The following is an 18,787-nucleotide window of genomic DNA, read 5'->3' as shown; positions in this document are numbered from 1 at the left end:
CCAATTTCCCTCCTGCTCGTTTGATGTGGATACACTCAAGTAATCTGAGAACTACCTTCTAATCCTCGCACGATGGTTATTTGTTTCCAGTGTAGCTTTTCATAAGGAATACATATAAAACCTTCCTCTACGACTCGCAGGAGCTTACAAGGTTTCATGTCAGTTACCACTTGAAAAAACATACATACGCCATTTACATCATCCCAATCCACTCCACTTCCTTTCCATCCCATCGCAATTTGTCTGACTAATCAGACGCGGACACCCTCTACCCCATCATGCACACATCATGTCGCTGAGACGCAGCATTACTTCATTAGTTTATCTCCATTTTCACTCCTGTCAATCGCGCAATCCGCTTCATCCAATCTCAGCTCCCTAGGAATATTAAATTTCAATTTTGCCTAATCAGTCTAACTACTCCCAACTGCCCCCTATCATTCATTCCTCACTCTGCATTTTAACCCTGCAATCCTACCAACTCCGATCTTAATCCTATTTCAACCACCATCCTCACTTCATCAACTCCCCAATGATATCCCCTCTACTACCAACCACCGTACCTCTCCTCAATCTCGGATCGTAACCCTCTCTGTCCCTATCTCTATCTCCATCCCTCGCGCTATCTCTTGTCTCTCCTCTACTTCTCGCCCCTCTACTCCTAGCACCCCCATTTCTCTCTCCTTGTTCCTCCACTTCAGCATTTCCTGCTTCCGGTACTCCCAAATCAATTTCTGTTAACCCGCTCAATTCATCCTGTGGGATCGGCATACTCCTCTGCGTTGTCGTAACATCCTTCTCTTGCATCACCCTCTCTCTCAAATCCCCACCTCGACTTTCTCTCCCACTATTCCCCATAACCTTTCCCATTCGATCATCTCTAAAATCCATTCTCTCGTCACCATATCCCGCCAACCCTCCAACCGGTACCAAATTACGAGTCGTGATCTTCTCCTCATAGCTATACTCTCTAACATCATCCCCACCATCTCTGCTCCCACTCAAGCTCCTCCTCACTGTCTCAACGACATGTTTTCTCTTCTCCTTCAACTTCTTTTCTACCTGAACTAACGTATTCAAATTCGCATGTCTGGCCTCCAAACTCTTTTCATCCACCAATCGATTTTTATTTCGGATCTCGGTCCACCTCGTCATACTACCCATTTCCAATACGCTCATTCTGCGCATGATGTGTGTTGGGTTCCCAATAATAATGGGTCTCCATTCTTCATCCGCACCATTTCCCGTGTTCCCTTGAATGTATTGTTCCCTCTTCATTGCCTGATACCGTTCCATCTCCCCAGTCTTCGATTCCGGGATAATTTGTACATCTTGAAACCGTGCGAGAACACAGATGAGAAGAATGGAAAGAATCAGTAAAACACCACACATGACGCCCGTAGCGGCCTGTTGACCCAGATGTCTTTGTGCAACTCCCCCAATACCACTTGCCATTGCTGCGATACAAAATCCCATTCCTTGCGTAATCCCAAAGGCAGCACACACACGTGGAAAACAAGAGTAATTGGTTACTTTTCCGGATTTACTCCCGCTTCTTGGGCGTCCCGTCATACCAGGCTGAAGATCCGAAGTATCAAAAGTTTCCATGATGATACCATTACATTCAGCGACTGCAAGGTTCGAAAGAAACCCAATTGCAGCAGCCCAAATGATAGGCAACATAAATGGAACGGGTGGTCCAGTAGATGAAAGTGTATAAGCTAGGCTCATGAATGGAAGAAGTATAACAAAAATTGTGCGTCGAACGAAATGAGATGATAATGAGACTTTCTTTTTCTTCAAGGTATCATCGTCACTTTCCATCCCCTCTTTACGTTCTCGACTGAAGATTCCTGCTTTTTGGAATGGAACAGAGAGGAGTGCACCGAGCGGAATTGATGCCACGCTTGCCCCAACATATGGAGATTTGAATTTGTAGTATTTCGAAGTCAGTGAACCGAGAAGCTAGCCCTTGTTAGCAAAAGTCTTTTTTTTTTGAGATTTTCACCATAGCTTACAATCATAATCAAAATAATCTGACCATAGATCCACGCTTGGTAGAATGCTAGAACCAAAAATCCCGGCTGGCGCATCATACTCTTCGACAACAACACACCATGATGAAATTCCTCGCCCCACCACTTGGGTCCGGTATGAACTCTATGCATTTTGACCTCACCCTTTGCTAATCTCCTAGAAACCTGATCGTCTTTCCTTACTTCGGCAACGGATCGTCTAAAAGCAGAACGTCGAACTTCGGGAGCAACAACATTCAAAACCAAGACTAGAGCAAGAATAGCAATGCTGATGTAAAAGCCCCAAGCAGGCGTCAAGAAGTTGATAATGACTGCACCGAGCAAGAATCCAACTCCAATAGACCCAACATAACACCAGGTCCATATTCCCAACCACAGACCCATTCCCCCGCCATGACGTCTGACGTCACCTTCATCAACGAATTCTTGATGAGGATTAGCACTTTGAAGTGACGCGCCAAAGAGATCCATCAAAGTGGACAGAAAGTTCATGTTAGCAAACCCAAGTGCAAATCCCATGAAGGACCGAGACAGAAGTAAGCCAATTCTCCAACCGGCCAGTTGTGGATTTCGAGTTGCACCAACAGCCAGAGCTTGAGGAAAAAGTAGCGGCATAGCAAGTGACATTGAACCAAGAATATATGGCTTTCTGCCGTGCAAGAGTGGAAGCGGCCAAAAGAAAGTTGTCGGGATAGCAAGACCTATGAAAAAGAAGACGTTTCCAAGAACCGTAAAATGGTGCAGGTCCACAATCGAATATTGGATCGAAGGGACCTCACCAGCATAAATCCCGATTACAAGACCGATGAGGAATGTACTGAGACACGTTATAACAGCCGTGAATCTCTTGCGGGAAGGAGACCAATCTCTGGCAATAGGTCTGCGCTTATGGGTTCTTGCTAGACTGAATCCTTTATGCTCTTTCAGACTGACATGCCTTTTACCTTGGAGATTGAAAAAATGATGGCTCATGTTCATGTTTATATTTGCTGACCGATTTGAGCCATCTCGGTTCATGGCCGGGCGCTGATCTCGTAGCTCCACTACTTTGTCTCTATCTTCTTCACCCCCAGCCCCTGCTCCCGCTTCTCCACCCTCGCCATTTTGTGCAACCTGCCGGTATTGTGTCTGAGCTCGACTTCTCAGTCGACTCCGTGGCTGACTTTGAGCTAATCCACCTCTTCCTTCGACATGCTGCATAATGTATTCATGATGGAATCCGGTCTGAAAATCAACCGTTTCAGAGGGGTGTGAGCCATCAAGACTATTCGAGACCGAAGATTTATCACGCACTGTTGTGACTGGCAGTTTTGCGAGTGTCGTTTTGTTCTCTTCATAGAGTTGCTTTCCAGGACGCACCTCTTCGCCACTCTGAGAACGCAAAAGACTGGGAGATTGGTAGATTGTAGGATGCTCAGATATGTCTTGCCAGCCAAAGCCGCCCGATGTGGTTGTTCTTGATGGTTTCTGCTTTTATTAGTATACTTTGGATAGACAACTTGGATAAAGCATTCTGTAGTATAAAGTGATAGATGCCATTGACATACCTCAAGATTGCCATGAACTGGATTGGAATTGACCCTATTGGACTCGGATGATGGCGAAACTCCTGCAGTGCTTTGTCTTGGTATAATGTGGGGCTGTGTTAGTATTCTCTGTTTCTTTGCATCTATTGGGATATCCAAAGCTTGTAAAGCTCTAGAGCTATCCCAAGTTGTACTTCGCTCGCGTTTTCTAAAAGCTTGGTCGGGTATATCAAGGCTAGGATCGATTATCTTCAGGTATTCTTGCCTTTCCACCGGCGCCTCGATGATAACATCCGTGGTAGGTGCCTGGTCTATTATTTCATAATCGGTAAGCTCATCATCGTCGGTATTGCCTTCAGTGCTTGTTCCAGAATAACTGCGAGCACTTTCGTGAGCACTTGGCAAACTTTCAACGCTTGACATTACTTCTGCTCTAGGTCTTCTACGAACTCTCTGGGAGACAGAAGTTTTTCCACTATCCATGAATTGGCGACCACCTTTCAAGATTGCAGCTGCGTTATTAAGAATATTTGGGACACTGTTGTCGTCATTCCTCTCTGCAGCTTGTTTCGCAATCGACAGTGCTTCGTTGAGAAGTTTTTCAAGGTCGTTGATAGTCCTTGTAAAAGTTGCTGCAACGGCTGCCCCCTTGTCTTTCGGATCAGCAAAAGTAATCTTCGGCTTCGTCTCGAGAGGGCTTGGTGTAGCGCCAAGAAAAAGTTCCTCTACAGGCTCTGTTGGTGCCGTGAATGACCTTTGGCGACCACTAGACCCGCTTAGAGCTTCAGCACGTCGAGACCGGGGTGGTAAGGTGGTCAGTCTAGGTGCGTATGCATCGTTACTGCTCAGTAGCTCTTTGAGCCAATGAACGGTATTCTTGCTATTCGTTGTCCTATCATCCGAAGTAGTGTTGGTGGTAGAATCTGCAACTGACATCAAGGCTCCCTTTGAGCCACGTTGTCTTGAAGCATCTTTTTGCGAAGATGTGGGGGATACATTCGCGGTCCCATTCTTGGATGCCTGAGCACGATTCTTTGAAGAATCCCGTGGAGGGATAGCATCATAAATAGTGGTGGTGGCTTTTGATGATTCATGTCTCCTGTTTCCGCTGGTTGAGCCAAGAGGTATTTCTTCCATTTCGCCGGCATTTGCTGCTAGGCCTTGAGATTTGGTTACTTCTTCCTTGGTTGGAGAGAAATCGATTCTTGATATCTGAGCCGACTTGTCATCAAAGCAGGATTCGGGGGCTGACTCGAGAGCCGATTCCGGTGCCTGGGTCCATAAAGAATCTCGTCGAAGGTATTCATCGGCAGTTTTGGCCGCTTCAGCTAGGGAATCAGCAACAAGCATTCTGTAGGCATCAGATGCCTCGGCCTTTTCAATCCCAGGTAGTACGACAATGTCTTGTATAGCATTACGAACAGCTACCTTGACTGCATCTTGAACGGCGTCTCTGACTGCAGGGACAAAGCCCCAGTAGGAAGCATTTAAGGGATCGATAGACGGAAAGGCTTCTTCAGAGGCATCTCTTCGCTGTATTTCTTCAACGGACTTCTGATCTGTAATGACTTTCTTACGAGCTTCATTGCGTTCAGGAATGCTGGGTTTGTTACTGGAAGTATCTCCAAGGTTTTCTGCTGGCTCTGGTTTCTTGGGAACGGTTACAACAGCAGTCAATAATGGGGCTGATGGGCTTGACTTGTCAATATAGCCTAGCTTGATGCATGAAGGCGATATCTCTTCTATAACAAATTTGTTATGCGATGACATCTCAGAGGGGCTCGCAAGGCCGTCTTTCTCATTTTTACGGTTCATTGAAGAGAGACTAGCTGCCGCAGCAAGATCTGCTAGTATTGGCTCTAGCGGTATTTTTGTGCCCAAGCTCGGCGTAGCGATCTGCTGTGGCGAGGTAACCTTTTCTGTCGCGCTATTGGGTGCTAATGCTACAGGCGTCAAGACTGGTGAGACTGGCAGCCCAGTGTCTACTGGCGTACTTGTGGCTAGAGATGTTTTGAGCAAAGAGTGGCGTACAGAGGTTCTAGATGCTCCAGAAAGTAATGAAGGTGTTTTTGTTTTAGCTCGAATAGATTCAACGGAGGGAGACCGACGTAGTTTTGGAGGCACAGCTTGTCGCGTCTCATCCTTAGATACAGAAATAGTAGCCTTAGCTTTAGGCCCTGGCAAGCTGAAGTTGGTGACGACCGCTGAAGAAAGCGATCGGGAAATTAGTTCATCAACAGCCATCTCACTGGTCAAAACATGGGGAAATGTGTCAACCGAACTAACACTGCTTCCTCTGGTTGGAGGTGGAGATCCTTCAGTATCTCTTGGATTCGTTATGGTTGCTGTTCTGAAGGAAGACTCTGATTTCATATTATCTTGGACACGAGATTCGCGTAATTTGGGTTTGTAGCCCAAGCATTGCCCTAGAGCTTCATGAGCTTTGATATCGTTGAGCGCAAAGTCAAGGTTAGCAATTTCATCTTCGGCCAGCCTTATGTCGATATTGAGCTGATCTCCTGGAGGCATAATATTGGGTAGTGGATGATAAAGGTAGTGTTCTTGGCAATTTGGAGGACATGTTGGGGAACAGACGATCTCTGGTTGGCCCTTCACTTCTTCTGGAGGAGACTGAGGAAGCGTGGAGAATCTGGATAACTTTGCATCGGCTACTGCAAGTTCCGGACATTCTGCATCGGTTGGCTGCTCACAACGAGGACAAGTCGAATTGACATCCTGGTCAGATGTATCTTCGGTAGGAACCTTGTGGTATATATTCTTCAACGGTGGCATGCAGGATCCAACTGCGACTTTGTTACCACTGGGGTAATCAGGCTCTTTGATATCTCGTACTACCAATCTAGGAAGTGTGAAATACTTTTTCTTGGGCGTAGATGTTGACTTGAGCAGCTTTGAGTCAGTGGAAGGATCAATGTCACTAGCACCACCGTCTATTCGAAGATCGTTTGCAGAGCTCGAGCCTCTTAATCTAGCTGTGCGTTTCGGAGACACACTAGGGTTGGAGTTTTGTCGAGATATTTGAAGAGGTGGGACGTCGATATCCATGCTACCGTCAGAGCCCCGAAAGTTACAGGCATGTGGCTCTACGCCCAAGTATCCAGAATCAGAGTGTACACCTCTTGCAGGCTTTTGGGGGCTGATATAGTCGTCGAGGCTTCCAAAAGCTCTGTTTTCGTGGCGCGGGGGGTTACGCTCGTCAGATGGATGAGGGGTTCGAGGAGGGCGGCTAGTATTACGAGATAAAACAAGAGCACGAATGCGAGAGAGAATATCTTCCTCAACACGACAATTCGTAGGGTACTCAAAACTAGTACTCTGTGCAGAAGATGCTCTTCTACGGCCAATGACAGGTACTTCAGCCGGCCCAACGGACGGGGAGTCCATCGGTCGTTGAAAGTGTGATATTTTAAAGGTACATGAGGTAATGAATATTATAGGATGTTTGTGATAAAATGAATGTAATCAAATGAGTGTAATGACTTAATTCTGTTGTGAATCAATGAGTATGAAGCTGTGTAAGTTGGATTGCAGGTCAATCAGAGATAAAATATAACAGGAAAGAGCAATTGGGGGATTGCCATAAAAGAGGATTCCGCGAGCATCCATAAACTAATCGCAACTTGTACCTTCCATTTGAGTACCTATGGCAATACTTTCTACTCACCCCTCATTAGCACTTGTGGCATTGAACTGGGAGCACTTTGAATTTCAATGTGCAATTGCTTTCATGTGAAATCCTATCTCAACTCGCTAGCTTATGATATTTGTGATTTGTGATTTTCAAGCCCTTCTAAGATCGTTGCATGTGATGAACGTAGCCAACAGTCATTTATGCTTATTTCTTGCAATGAACTATAAGCTATTATTGTGGTTGGAAGGCCCGGTAGGCTCAGGCGCTGTATCCCGTGAACATGTTATATCGATATTTGTGGCCTATTACTCTTCATCTCCATTCTTGAAGTCTTCGCTGACATCTTTATATATATCAAACCTTCTCTGTGTCTGTATCGGGATTCCCTTTCTGGTCTCTTCAATTCTTTCTCCATTCAATTCAGCATAAACGATCTCCTCTTTCTCAGCGGCTTCAACAAGCACCTGTGCCATTGGATCAACAACCAAGCTGTGTCCCCAAGCATGGTAACTGGCAGTTTCATCTCTCGCAGGGCTGCACAAAGCCACGTATATCTGATTGTCCATAGCTCTTGCCTGCCCTTGCAATCTCCAATGTAGAGGACCTGTTGTAGTATTGAACGCGCCAGGGTATATCAAGGCAAAACACCCCTTTCGCGCAGCAATCATAGCTAACTCTGGGAATCGAACATCATAGCAAATGGCCACTGCTATCTTACCGTATTCTGGCAGATCAATCATAGTAATATGATTACCTGGAGAAAGAACCTCCGATTCTCTGAATGTGATCTTCCCGGGAATATCGATATCAAAGAGATGAACCTTTCGATGGGTAGCCAACAATTCACCAGATGGGGAGAATGTTAACGAGGTATTGTAATGGTTTTTGGTGGTGGGAGAGTATTCTGGGATACTACCGCCTACGAGATACGTTTTTGTCTCCGCGGCCATCGCACTGAGGGCGTGGAATGAGGGCGATTGTTCAGAAGTGGGGGGAGAAGGTAGGAGAGTATCCGCATATTTGGGGAAATATTGAGTACCGTAGGGAGAGTTAAAACACTCAGGGAGTACAATGATTTTCGCACCGGCTGATGCAGCTTCAAGAACCTTTTCGCGGGCATGTGCAAGATTCTGAGATTTGTCAGAGCCTGTTGTGAGTTGATTAGTCTCCCATGGTATATCACAATGAAGTTCGTTAACGACTAGGCATGGAATACGAACCACTAGCCAGTTGTATCAAGGCGATTTTAACTGGTTTCTTAAGTAATTGAGACATGCTGCGTGTAGCTTGCCTTGAAAAGGAAATTGTTTGTATTGAGGTGAGCTTGGGTAGATGTCTTAGAGCAGTTCTAACAGTTCTGATCATGATACCGTGATATGTATTTCGTATTGATTCCCCGCCGAATTCAAGATTTCATTGGAGCTCGAAGTGGGATAGCAAATGTCGGCTATAGAGTTTCCGTATGGGACGTGCACTTAGCAACATCGAGCTATCTACCTAGTAGTGGCTACCATTTCCAGCCCTGCCCGTTCCCTTAATTCAGGGGAACACACGTGGAAACAAGGTATTCGTAATTTACAGATGAAGATCAGTCGGATATTACAATTCATGATATATTTCTCTTCGTCATTGGCCACTGGTTACATAAAGTCAAATAACGCGGTTCTCATATGGTCATGCTACCTCAATCAAGGGAGGAAATATGATCATGCTTGTGTTGTCATTTATTCATTTTGGGTATGATATTTCCTAGCTAGAGGTATGAGATCCGCAGATCACTAGCTAGCTCCGAGCAAACTATATCCACGCATATTTGTGATGTATGCCTAAAGTTCTGTCTCCTCGACGCGAAGAGAGTCAAGCCGGATCAACACCTTACTTCAAGGCAGCACGGGCGAAAGTTGGCAAAACAAAGCTGGCCTCGTGGATAGCAGCGTTGTAGTAACGGCACAACTTCTCTTCCTCTTCTGGGGACCATTTGCGGAGTGGCTTGCTGAGATCGCGGTTGGCGTCCTTGCAGCAGACCATGAATCCAATTTGGCCAGATGGGTAGGTAGGAATGGTGGTATAAGCGTATTCGACGTTAGGGAAAACTTCCTTGCAGTCCTTCTTGAGCTTGGTAATCAATGGGAGGTGGAGCCATTGGTTCTCGGCTATAGAGAGGATACATTAGCGTTCAAGGCCTTTGAAAGAAATTGAAATGGGGGGCTTGAAATATAGAAGGAAAAGTAAAAAGCGTATGTCATTTGCCCATCGCTACTACACACAGCACTAGAAGTGTAAGCACAGAGAAAGGAAACATACAACCTTGTGTGGTAATAACGCCACCCTCCTTAAGAGCACCGAATAGCAACTCAAAGTATGGCTTTTGGAACAAGCTTTCAGCAGGTCCCTCTGGGTCAGAAGAATCGGTGATGATAACATCAAATTCGTTCTTGTAATCATCCAAAAACTTGAATCCATCACCGATGTGAGTCTTGACCTTAGGATGTTGATAGCTGATAGCCATTCCAGGGAGATATTTCTTGGAAAGACGGATGACAGCCTATTTTTACAATGTCAACAAGAAAAAGAGCCACAACTTTCGGTTTCAGCAACTCACCTCATCGATGTCGCAGAGAATGGCTTCCTCCACACAGTCGTGCTTGACAACCTCACGCAAGACTCCTCCATCTCCTCCACCAATAACCAAGACCTTCTTTGGGTTTGGGTGAGAGTTCATAGCCAAGTGGGTGATCATCTCCTGGTATGAGAACTCATCGCGCTCAGTGCACTGGATGACGTTGTCGAGGACCAAGACGGTGCCATAATCGGTAGATTCGAAGATTAAGACATCTTGATATTTGCTCTTCTCGTGGTGAAGGACGTTCTTGACCTTGAGAGTCATTGCCTGTCCGGGCCACATCTCGGAGATTTCGCGGAACCAGCCATCTGCGATTGTCTTATTAGCTTCGGATACGTTCTTGCATGTTGCCGAATGTAGCACGTCTTTCGCAGATGTTGTATTTGGAGCGACATCAAATGCAAGCCAAAGAAGCGAAGCATTAGTCAGACAGTGCCCATTTGAATGTTGGGTAATATGGCATGCCTTCCCTCAGGGATGTGTCTCACTTGAGATAATAATGCGACCATGTCCTTCACTGAACGCAATGATACAAGGGCAAAACAGAAGGGTAGAATGAAAGTTACTCAGACATACCCTTGATAGTGGGGTGGGTGATTTCTGACATCTTTGCTATGAGTTTGGAAGATAATCGATTTGACGTTAGAGGAAGGATGTATCGCGGAGGAGAAGTGAGGGGCTTCAAAAAACGAGTACGAAATATATTGAGGAGAAAAAGATGAGATCTTTGCTTGATGGAGACTTGGAGTAAATGAACGGGTCTCGGTTATCTTCGTGGAGTCCGTACAAATAGTTTATTTTAACAAGTGAATGAAAAAGAAGTGGCAATGGTAGAAATTTGCAAGAAGCAACAAATAATGGGCCGCTCGCTGTCAAACATACCTAGCTAGATAACCTTATTGACTTGAAGAGTTTTTTTCCTCCTTGTCGATATGACCGCGGCCGCTCCCAAATATTTTTACCCCACCATGCACCTCAATCGATAAGAGATCCACAAGCGTAATATGGTTGGTCTATATCTCGTGGTTTTCCCAAAGAAGTTAGACCGTTTTTAGCTGATTTCATTGGCTCGAATTGGACTGAGGTTAGATCCACTTCACTCAATATGCACTCGCTTGAGATGATCAAATAATCAAATCACGAGCTAATATATATAATATCATCTACACACCGCAAATCAAGGGCTTATTCGGATGCCTTTTATTATTATTTATAGATTTAATCTCTAATCTAAAACATTAGATCTAATATATATCAAATGGCAGTTCTGTCGCCCGCTACTTTTGGGAGCCGATACACTTCTTGGGCAAAGACTAGCTTGGACGCGGTTTCACGCTCTGTGAAGAGCGGTATCATTTCTCCTGCAGTGGACCCCTACACTTACAGAAGCAACACACTTTATACTATTGGCAGTCCAGAGGGAAAAGCATGGGCATTGATGTTACATGCAACTCACTGAGTTTGCAAATGTTGAATGGATTCACTGTAATCTTTGAGTTTAAAAACAAGGACACAATGCTACAAAAGCAAGCGAAGCATGGACACCTTTTGTCAATTTTGTTTGAAAGAATGCCTTTGTACATAGCTAGGTACATGAAGTATCCATGAGCTGGTAGCGTCTCTTGTACGACAGTTATCGATACAGCAGATTTCTCTACTTCGTTTGGCCGCAGAGTTTCTGGGTATTGGTTCGAGGAAAAGGGAAACTAAAGTGGTTCTCAACCATTTGAAATTTGAAGCTCTCTTGCATCTGTACAAAAGATGCGAGAAACACCATGAGAAACCACAATCAAGCAGACATTTTGACCTGTCAGCCTAAGCGAAGTATTTGTCCAGGAGATGCAAGGTGTCTTCGCTCGGCTGAATATAGGACTGCTCCTCGTCCAATTTGCCATCCACAATCAACTCTCTGATAGTAGTCTTCGGATACCCCGCCACATCCCAAATATCAGACCCCACATCATGTGTGCCTTCACCCATTTTCTTCCGAACTAGGGCCGCCAAATTACCTTCCAAGGCCTGCAATCTCATGTTCTCAATGCTTTCCTCCGCAGTCTGGGGAGGTCGTCCAGCACGCTCCTCCATCGCTGCAGCTATCTCCGCACCTGTAGGATGCAGCTCATTCAACCCTATTGTACGGCCACTCAAGCTGGTAGGCGAGTTATAGACGAAAATAGAGGCGTAACCGGCAGCGACGTACTTTCGAGAACTATTCGGTGTCAGGGTGCTTCATATAGAGTTGAATACCTAGATGTTTATAGACATAGCTAACATACCAGAGGTAGACGGGCTGCGTCTTACTATTCCCGGTGAAAACAATTCGATTTTGAGGGACGTCAATGCCTATATAACTAAAATTGTACTTAGAATAAATTTTCATCAACATCACGCCATGGACTTACGGCGATTGTAATGCGAAGGCCGTGAAGTTTCCAATTACAACAGTAACGGTAGGTATGCCGGCGTCATGAAGTGCGTGCTTTAGTTCCTTTTTTTCTCTCGGGACAGCAACAGTTGCACTCTCCTCTGCTGTGTATGGCAGAGCAAGATCTGACGGCGCGAATAGTTTCACAGCCGCAGCTTTCATGGGCTGTATCAGCTTCTGTTGCATATGAAGCCCATCATGGCCGATAAGAGAACTAATCAGATGTTAGTCTGAAGTGACGCTGTTACTGTTTGAGAAACGTACATAAGAATGTCAACACCCCTCAAAGCTGTTTCAAGACTCGATTCTTGGTCCCAAGAATATTCTGCTAACTCGACATTCTTTGGCATATTTCCGACGGGTGAGCCGGCTCGATACAGGATACGGATAGGCTGCACTGATGCAGTTGCCAAAGCTTCGACGATGGGCCCGGCCGCCCAACCTCGGTGGCCTATGATTGCGGTTTTATTTGCTTGTGCGGCCATTGCGATAAGGGGCAAGATAGGGTGAGGTGCTTATTACAGTTCTTGTGAATGTGCAGAACTTTCTTTTGAGGTATGCATATCGATTCTTTATAAGGTCTCTGTTATGCGGAGACTGTTCCGCTTCAATAGGCTTCTACGTGCTTGCTTACCTGAACAGCATGGAGGGGAGCCGGGAAAATGATGCCTAGCTCCCGAGTGGGCGACAGCCATCACGTGCTTCCGACGGAGTCGCCACCGCCAACACTGCGTACGGTCCCTTTTTGGGGGTTCAATTTTATTCATAAGGTGTTCGATGTTCTGAATTTCCCTATATACCGGGGCTGATAATTTATGGCGGGTTTCGATTGGCAGAATTGATAATGCAGGAGTGATATTCCAGATCCGGTTGATAGGTACTTGGCATCTAATGAATCTGCCGAGATGGGAGGAGACCTAGCCACCAAAGATAGCGGCAAGGCTATAGCCCCCAAGCCGAACGGTAATCCAGATGTGAGCTTCTCACAATTCAAGCCCTCGTTGAAAGAAGACTTGGGAGTCATATGGAATTCGGTATCAGACACTACCCAGCAAAACGAAAAAGAACGACTACAAAACCTTGTTACGGAACCGCCCTCTCTTGAGGGATTGAGGTCCGAAGCTGGAAAGTTTGAGGAAGTTTTGCAGCTATGCAAGCCGTGGATAACTTGTAGTCTAGCATATCTAGCACTCACAGTTGCCGCCGGTATGATGTTATCGTTTGGGTGCCGTCATGGCTAGGTGCGTCTTCGGTGATGGTCTCGATGCGGAGTTTACGAGGGACCGGCATACCCGCTGATTTGTTTGACATGGCGGGGAATAGTCGTAAATACCAGAGTCCACGACTCGAAAAAGAGTAGAAAGATCAAAGTATCATGGTATAACGGCAATGTCAGTCAGGTTATAAAACCTATCAGCAAACAGGGGTAAGCAGGAGACCGGACAAAGATGCTAGATAAATAGTGAACCGTCATGTACACGAGGTTAGAAATATTCCAAAATAGAATCATTGTTTAACTCAAGCAGATAATTTAAATTCAAATCATCAAGATTACTATCCCAATGACTACATACACATTCCTGAATGTTCTGCTACCGACCATAAGCCGACTCTCCAAACCCATTGGAGTCCCATTCCAGAACGCAACAAAGTCGTCACGAAGGAGGATTGGACACATCAATCAAATAATTACAACAATTCTTTCCAGAACAATCAATATGTATATGTAATAGCTATCAAACTTTTGGGTTTGTTTTACTAATTCAAACCCCAACAGATCCACGAAGACCTCAATCTCAACCGGCAAGCTCGACAATTAAGTCCAAATCTTCGAGCTTCCGATATCTTGATTTCCAATCACCATTGTGCAAGAAAAGACATCGAAGCAAAAGCTTTGAGGTCAATGAGGATTACACAAAAAAACTGATTTTTACACATGCAAAATCTGCGGGAAAAACTACTCCTCCCGTACTAACCTCCGCCGACATGAACGTACGCACAACCCGAAAGCTATTTCCAGGCGCAAGCTTCCAGAATGCGGTAACATTTACATCTACAGGTATTCTTTCCGGGCTCATGAGAACCACCATAAAACCCATCCTTATCAGGAACTTTATCGATGCGAAGACGGCCCTGGAGTTTACTCGCATTATATTACTCTTTCACAGCATAGAGGCCTTGCTCTTAATGAACGACATACTTGTCGTGTACCTGGATGCAAATAATGGTTCAGATACGTTCAAAATTTAAAGGAACATAAATCTCATCATATGTAGATGTGATATAGGAGGTCATCGGTTCTATATCTATCGTTGATACAAAATATTTTCATCATGTATATCGTATTTGAGAGAACGCTGTGGATCAGACTTCCGAGTGTCAAGCTGGAGTGAAGAGAAAATGAAGTTTTGGAACCTTACTGTAAAATACTAATTCTTTCCAAATCACGATTTGGAAAGCACCGATTCCTAATTATCACCCCTCTTCAACATTGGCATGTGCATCGTTGATTTGAGGATAGAATGATAAGTATCAGTCCATGGTTTTTTACTCAAAGAAAGAGTAGATGCAAGGCTACCATATAAAGCACAAGGAGGGCTTTCAAGAAGAAGATCAATTGCTCTCACTATACTATACATTGCTAAAAGGAATGAGGATAAGTGACTGAATGATAAAAGGTTGAGAAGGGAAAGTCGTTGAATTAAAGTGAAGATTGATTATTAAAGTAAATATATTCCCTAGACTACTAACTTAGAACTCCTTTGTAGTCTGTATATTAGCAAGAATATAAATAATAAAGAAATCAATAAATACATTATATATAAGAATTTAATTAATATAAAATCTGATTTTATTTGAGATAAGAATATTATATTTAACGGTAATATCCTCATATACACGTACTATTTATTCTATGTATTAATATCTCAAATGTCAAAAGTGCTATTTGGGGTCTAGTCTATACTAGTTCAGGTCGTTTTATTTTTGAATTATTAATATCTTGGTCTCGATTTAAATATCAATATTCTAGTTTTCTAATATTTTATTGAATTCAATCTTACTCGTATATTCAGTAAACATTATACATGACTAATACATTAGGATTACTCGTAATGTTAAGAAAAAAAACGATTCAAATGAGCCCTAAAGAGTTCAGGAATCCTCCAAATTGAGTCTTTGATTCGGAAAATCTCACCAATGAAAGATGGGCTCATGGGATCTCGGGGGCCAAATTCAAGAGAAGAGAGAGACTTTGACAAGCGAGGCAAGTATGTACCTGGTAGTCACCTAGGTGTGTGATGATGACGACCATGTGGGCTCATCCTTGAATTTCTGAATGGCTAAATATCGTTAGTCGGATAAAAATACTCTGGAGAGAGACGAATCACACTGCCCAACCGGAAGATTGCCACGGGTATCCTTACTTATTTGTCGTCTAGACATCGAGGGATAAATGATAGTGGTTCGTTTCAGGAGTGAGAAGGGGGGGATGGGGGATCTTGGAAGACTATTGACGGTCCGTACCTAATGCATCATTTCTGCATGAACAAACTTTAACTTATCTCAGTACCGGACGGGAGAGAGTAGGCACACTGAGGCACGTACGTACATTGTGAGATTTCTAACTAACGTACCCAATAGCCAAGTTCAAATCTAGCTATTCTACTTCTGAAGACCTTAGCTCGTTGCCTCTTACTATGATTTCAGTATAAATTCTCCCTTCTTTCAACGTTACAGTTACACTTTGACAAGAGGGCTTTCAATGCTTATTATTCGTGTTGGTGACATATTGATAAATGGAGCATCCGTTATGCTATAGGCTGAACATATCCAATCCCTTTCGACCTCGTGCTATTGATAGCGATGCAGCACTAGCATTTTCTCACCATTCCGGCCATGCTTCTTTACTCCGTCTGTCAGGTCTTGCAGATAGACCTTGTATGACCCATCCTTGGCCTTGTGCTTAGTGCGGTAGTATCAATCGGACTGCGCCATTCAGCCATTCTCGCCATCCTGCTTACAACCCCTGAACGACCATCTCTTAATCCGCATATAGGTACATTTCGCGATTACATGTTCAAGTATCACACCTCCCACATGTACGCGTGAGGCGAGGGAAGACATTGCAAGAAACACCTTCCTTAAAGTACCTGAGAATTCTTCAGATGACGGTTACACCACATAAACCAACATCTCCATGGAGCATTTCAAATTAATGACTGGCCAATCTGTATAAAAACCTTGCAAAACACTGCCCAGTGCCCATCTACCTGTGTGAATGTAGACGAATCCTAGAAATATCGCATCGTTTAACGTTTGATGTTCATTCGTCCGTTCTCGCCGTCGTCCTTTGATCTTCCCATTTTCTATAACGGACCATTAACATCCATCACCCACACTGCACACTGTGTTTATTGGTTGCCGCAGCGAGGGGGTGGACCTTCTAGCGCCCCTTTCACCTCAACATGAACCAAACTTTCGAGATTTCGGGACTGCATTTGACAACCTTCTTAATCTACTACCGTACGTTTCCACGTTGCTTCCCTGTACATGCTTTACCTTCATGCATCTGTCGCAGATGGAATGACCATTTCCATGTGGTTATATTTTTGAGTTCGGATATCCTTGTTATCCTTGTGTGAAGATTTTGAGACATTCGTACTAAAACGGCCGACCGTCTGAGGTTACAATCGATAGCGATGGCAACAGTGACACTGTGTTGCTCATATCGTCAGCATCTGCCACACACATCCATATCACCCTCTTCTTAGTGGTTTGACGTAGAGGTAGGTATTACACATCTTTTGATAATAAGCCCTAGAGATACACGATGCAATGGGCATGATAGGAATGCTGGGATGCTGGTATATTGGTACATCGAAATATGTTTCGATGCACATGTACATGAATCGAAGGCCCACGGAGAGCTGGTCAAGCAGCATCGTTGCATTCAAAATTGATTGAACGATCATCAGTACCGAGGGTTAAAATAGAAATCAAACAATCGCGCGCGAATAAAGCAAAGTTGGTGACTGGATAATCATCCATATAGACGCTTGGGATCTCTCGCTCGTATTCATCTTCTTGCATACCTAGCTGGAGGCAGGTAGAAGTAAATATATCATCAGATTGAGCTTAGAAATACTCATCCAAGTACATACCTACATACCTACCTAGGTACGAAACGAAACTTATAACAATCTTCCTTTCTTTTTCTTCTTTTTCCTTTTCCCATTTCCCTTTCCCATTTCCCATTTCCCATTTCTTGCCGTACGCCTGCGTCAATGCAAGTAAGCCAATAATTTGCTGCTGTCTTTTCTTTTCCATGCTCAATTAATAAGAGTAAATAAGAGGCCGATAACCTTACACTTTTACCTGGGGAGTCATTTCATCAAATTCGGCTTCGAAATCGAGGATCATTCCTCTTCTCGCTTTCCATTATTGTTTCTACCCCTTCCATCTCCATTTCCAATCCTAAATCAACATCAGCATCAACATCGAACCCCCTTCTTCTCCCCCTTCCATTCATTCACCACCCATCTACCATCCGTCAACCAATCCATTTCATAAAAATCCTCTCAAATATATCGTCCAATCCAATTGAAACATAAAAAAGACCGTTTATTTGGGTCACATTATCTGATTCACTCAGTCGTTGATATTAATTCCTAGGTGGTGTTATCCAAAAATACCCACCCACACCATAATAACTTTCTTTTTTGTGGAGGAAAGGTATCAATTACACGATTCAATTCGACTCCATATTCATATTCAATTTCAAGTCCAATCGGATATCAAATTTCGACCTCATCACAAAATTCATCATCACAGCAGAAAAGCATCAATTCTACCTACCCAAGCTACCTACCTTGTTGCGCCGTAGAAGTCGTCGCAGTAATACATAGTCCTGGCCCTACGCACAAAAGTAAAAAAAACTTTAATACGATCGACAATCCAAAGTTTATCTCATTAAACTGGTCCCCAGTAGGTATTTCAAATCATCAACACTCTTAATTAGTCTTGCTACTCCTCTGCCGGTCTACCTTGCATTTTCTTCAGAAACACCTGCTTATGACTGGATGGACAGGTCCCGTAACCCGTTCAATCTTCAAATCGACTTAATCTCCCGAGCGAGTTCCAGCCCAGATCCATCACTTTGCTCGCATAACCTTGGAAGCTATCCGTCAAAGCCGCCCGTCCGTCTGGTCTTATCAACAGCGTCCTTCCCCGAAGAAAATTAAGATCCAACGAACCATTGCCATTACCGAATCTAACGCTCGTTCCTTTGAAGAAGAAGAAGAGGAAGAAGAAGAAGAAGAAGAAGAAGAAAATTCAACGCTCTTCAGCACTTGACGCTTGACATTTGACACTAGTTCTGCAGGATAACTAACCTGGACCTGTTAACGTACCTATTTAACTTACTTTTGCCTGGTACCAGCGGCGAATTAATTAACTCCGCAACGTTACCAATAGCTTGCCCAGCCCATCCCGATCCTATCTCATCCCATCCCATTCTACTGAAAC

The 18,787-nt window shown here is 44.2% G+C and overlaps 7 protein-coding genes across 7 annotated transcripts; 2 read left to right on the top strand and 5 right to left on the bottom strand.

Annotated features, from left to right (window-relative positions):
* Positions 1-513: 513 nt before the first annotated feature.
* Positions 514-6,967, bottom strand: EAE97_004225 (uncharacterized protein; the record flags this gene model as incomplete). Its single annotated transcript, XM_038874737.1, has 3 exons — positions 514-1,965; positions 2,019-3,503; positions 3,584-6,967. The coding sequence occupies 3 exons, from the start codon at positions 6,965-6,967 to the stop codon at positions 514-516; spliced, it is 6,321 nt and encodes a 2,106-aa protein (XP_038734181.1).
* A 552-nt stretch (positions 6,968-7,519) lies between these two features.
* EAE97_004224 (uncharacterized protein) lies at positions 7,520-8,579 on the bottom strand (the record flags this gene model as incomplete). The annotated part of the gene is made up of 2 exons (XM_038874736.1): positions 7,520-8,361; positions 8,435-8,579. 2 exons carry the CDS (start codon positions 8,577-8,579, stop codon positions 7,520-7,522), a joined length of 987 nt encoding a protein of 328 aa, XP_038734180.1.
* Positions 8,580-9,089: 510 nt separating this feature from the next.
* EAE97_004223 (uncharacterized protein) lies at positions 9,090-10,444 on the bottom strand (the record flags this gene model as incomplete). The annotated part of the gene is made up of 4 exons (XM_038874735.1): positions 9,090-9,367; positions 9,522-9,759; positions 9,817-10,145; positions 10,414-10,444. The coding sequence occupies 4 exons, from the start codon at positions 10,442-10,444 to the stop codon at positions 9,090-9,092; spliced, it is 876 nt and encodes a 291-aa protein (XP_038734179.1).
* A 619-nt stretch (positions 10,445-11,063) lies between these two features.
* EAE97_004221 (uncharacterized protein) lies at positions 11,064-12,747 on the bottom strand (the record flags this gene model as incomplete). The annotated part of the gene is made up of 4 exons (XM_038874733.1): positions 11,064-12,046; positions 12,114-12,188; positions 12,240-12,476; positions 12,527-12,747. 4 exons carry the CDS (start codon positions 12,745-12,747, stop codon positions 11,653-11,655), a joined length of 927 nt encoding a protein of 308 aa, XP_038734177.1. The 3' UTR covers positions 11,064-11,652.
* Positions 11,096-11,296, top strand: EAE97_004222 (uncharacterized protein; the record flags this gene model as incomplete). Its single annotated transcript, XM_038874734.1, has 1 exon — positions 11,096-11,296. One exon carries the CDS (start codon positions 11,096-11,098, stop codon positions 11,294-11,296), a length of 201 nt encoding a protein of 66 aa, XP_038734178.1.
* A 420-nt stretch (positions 12,748-13,167) lies between the features above and the next one.
* On the top strand, positions 13,168-13,503 carry EAE97_004220 (uncharacterized protein; the record flags this gene model as incomplete). The annotated part of the gene is made up of 1 exon (XM_038874732.1): positions 13,168-13,503. One exon carries the CDS (start codon positions 13,168-13,170, stop codon positions 13,501-13,503), a length of 336 nt encoding a protein of 111 aa, XP_038734176.1.
* Positions 13,504-18,364: 4,861 nt separating this feature from the next.
* On the bottom strand, positions 18,365-18,776 carry EAE97_004219 (uncharacterized protein; the record flags this gene model as incomplete). Its single annotated transcript, XM_038874731.1, has 2 exons — positions 18,365-18,546; positions 18,686-18,776. The coding sequence occupies 2 exons, from the start codon at positions 18,774-18,776 to the stop codon at positions 18,365-18,367; spliced, it is 273 nt and encodes a 90-aa protein (XP_038734175.1).
* Between the last annotated feature and the right edge of the window lie 11 nt (positions 18,777-18,787).

Source organism: Botrytis byssoidea, assembly GCF_014898295.1.
Source record: "Botrytis byssoidea strain MUCL 94 chromosome Unknown BBYS_007, whole genome shotgun sequence".
Taxonomy (NCBI): Eukaryota; Fungi; Ascomycota; class Leotiomycetes; order Helotiales; family Sclerotiniaceae; genus Botrytis; species Botrytis byssoidea.
This window is presented reverse-complemented; position numbering and strand designations above follow the sequence as displayed.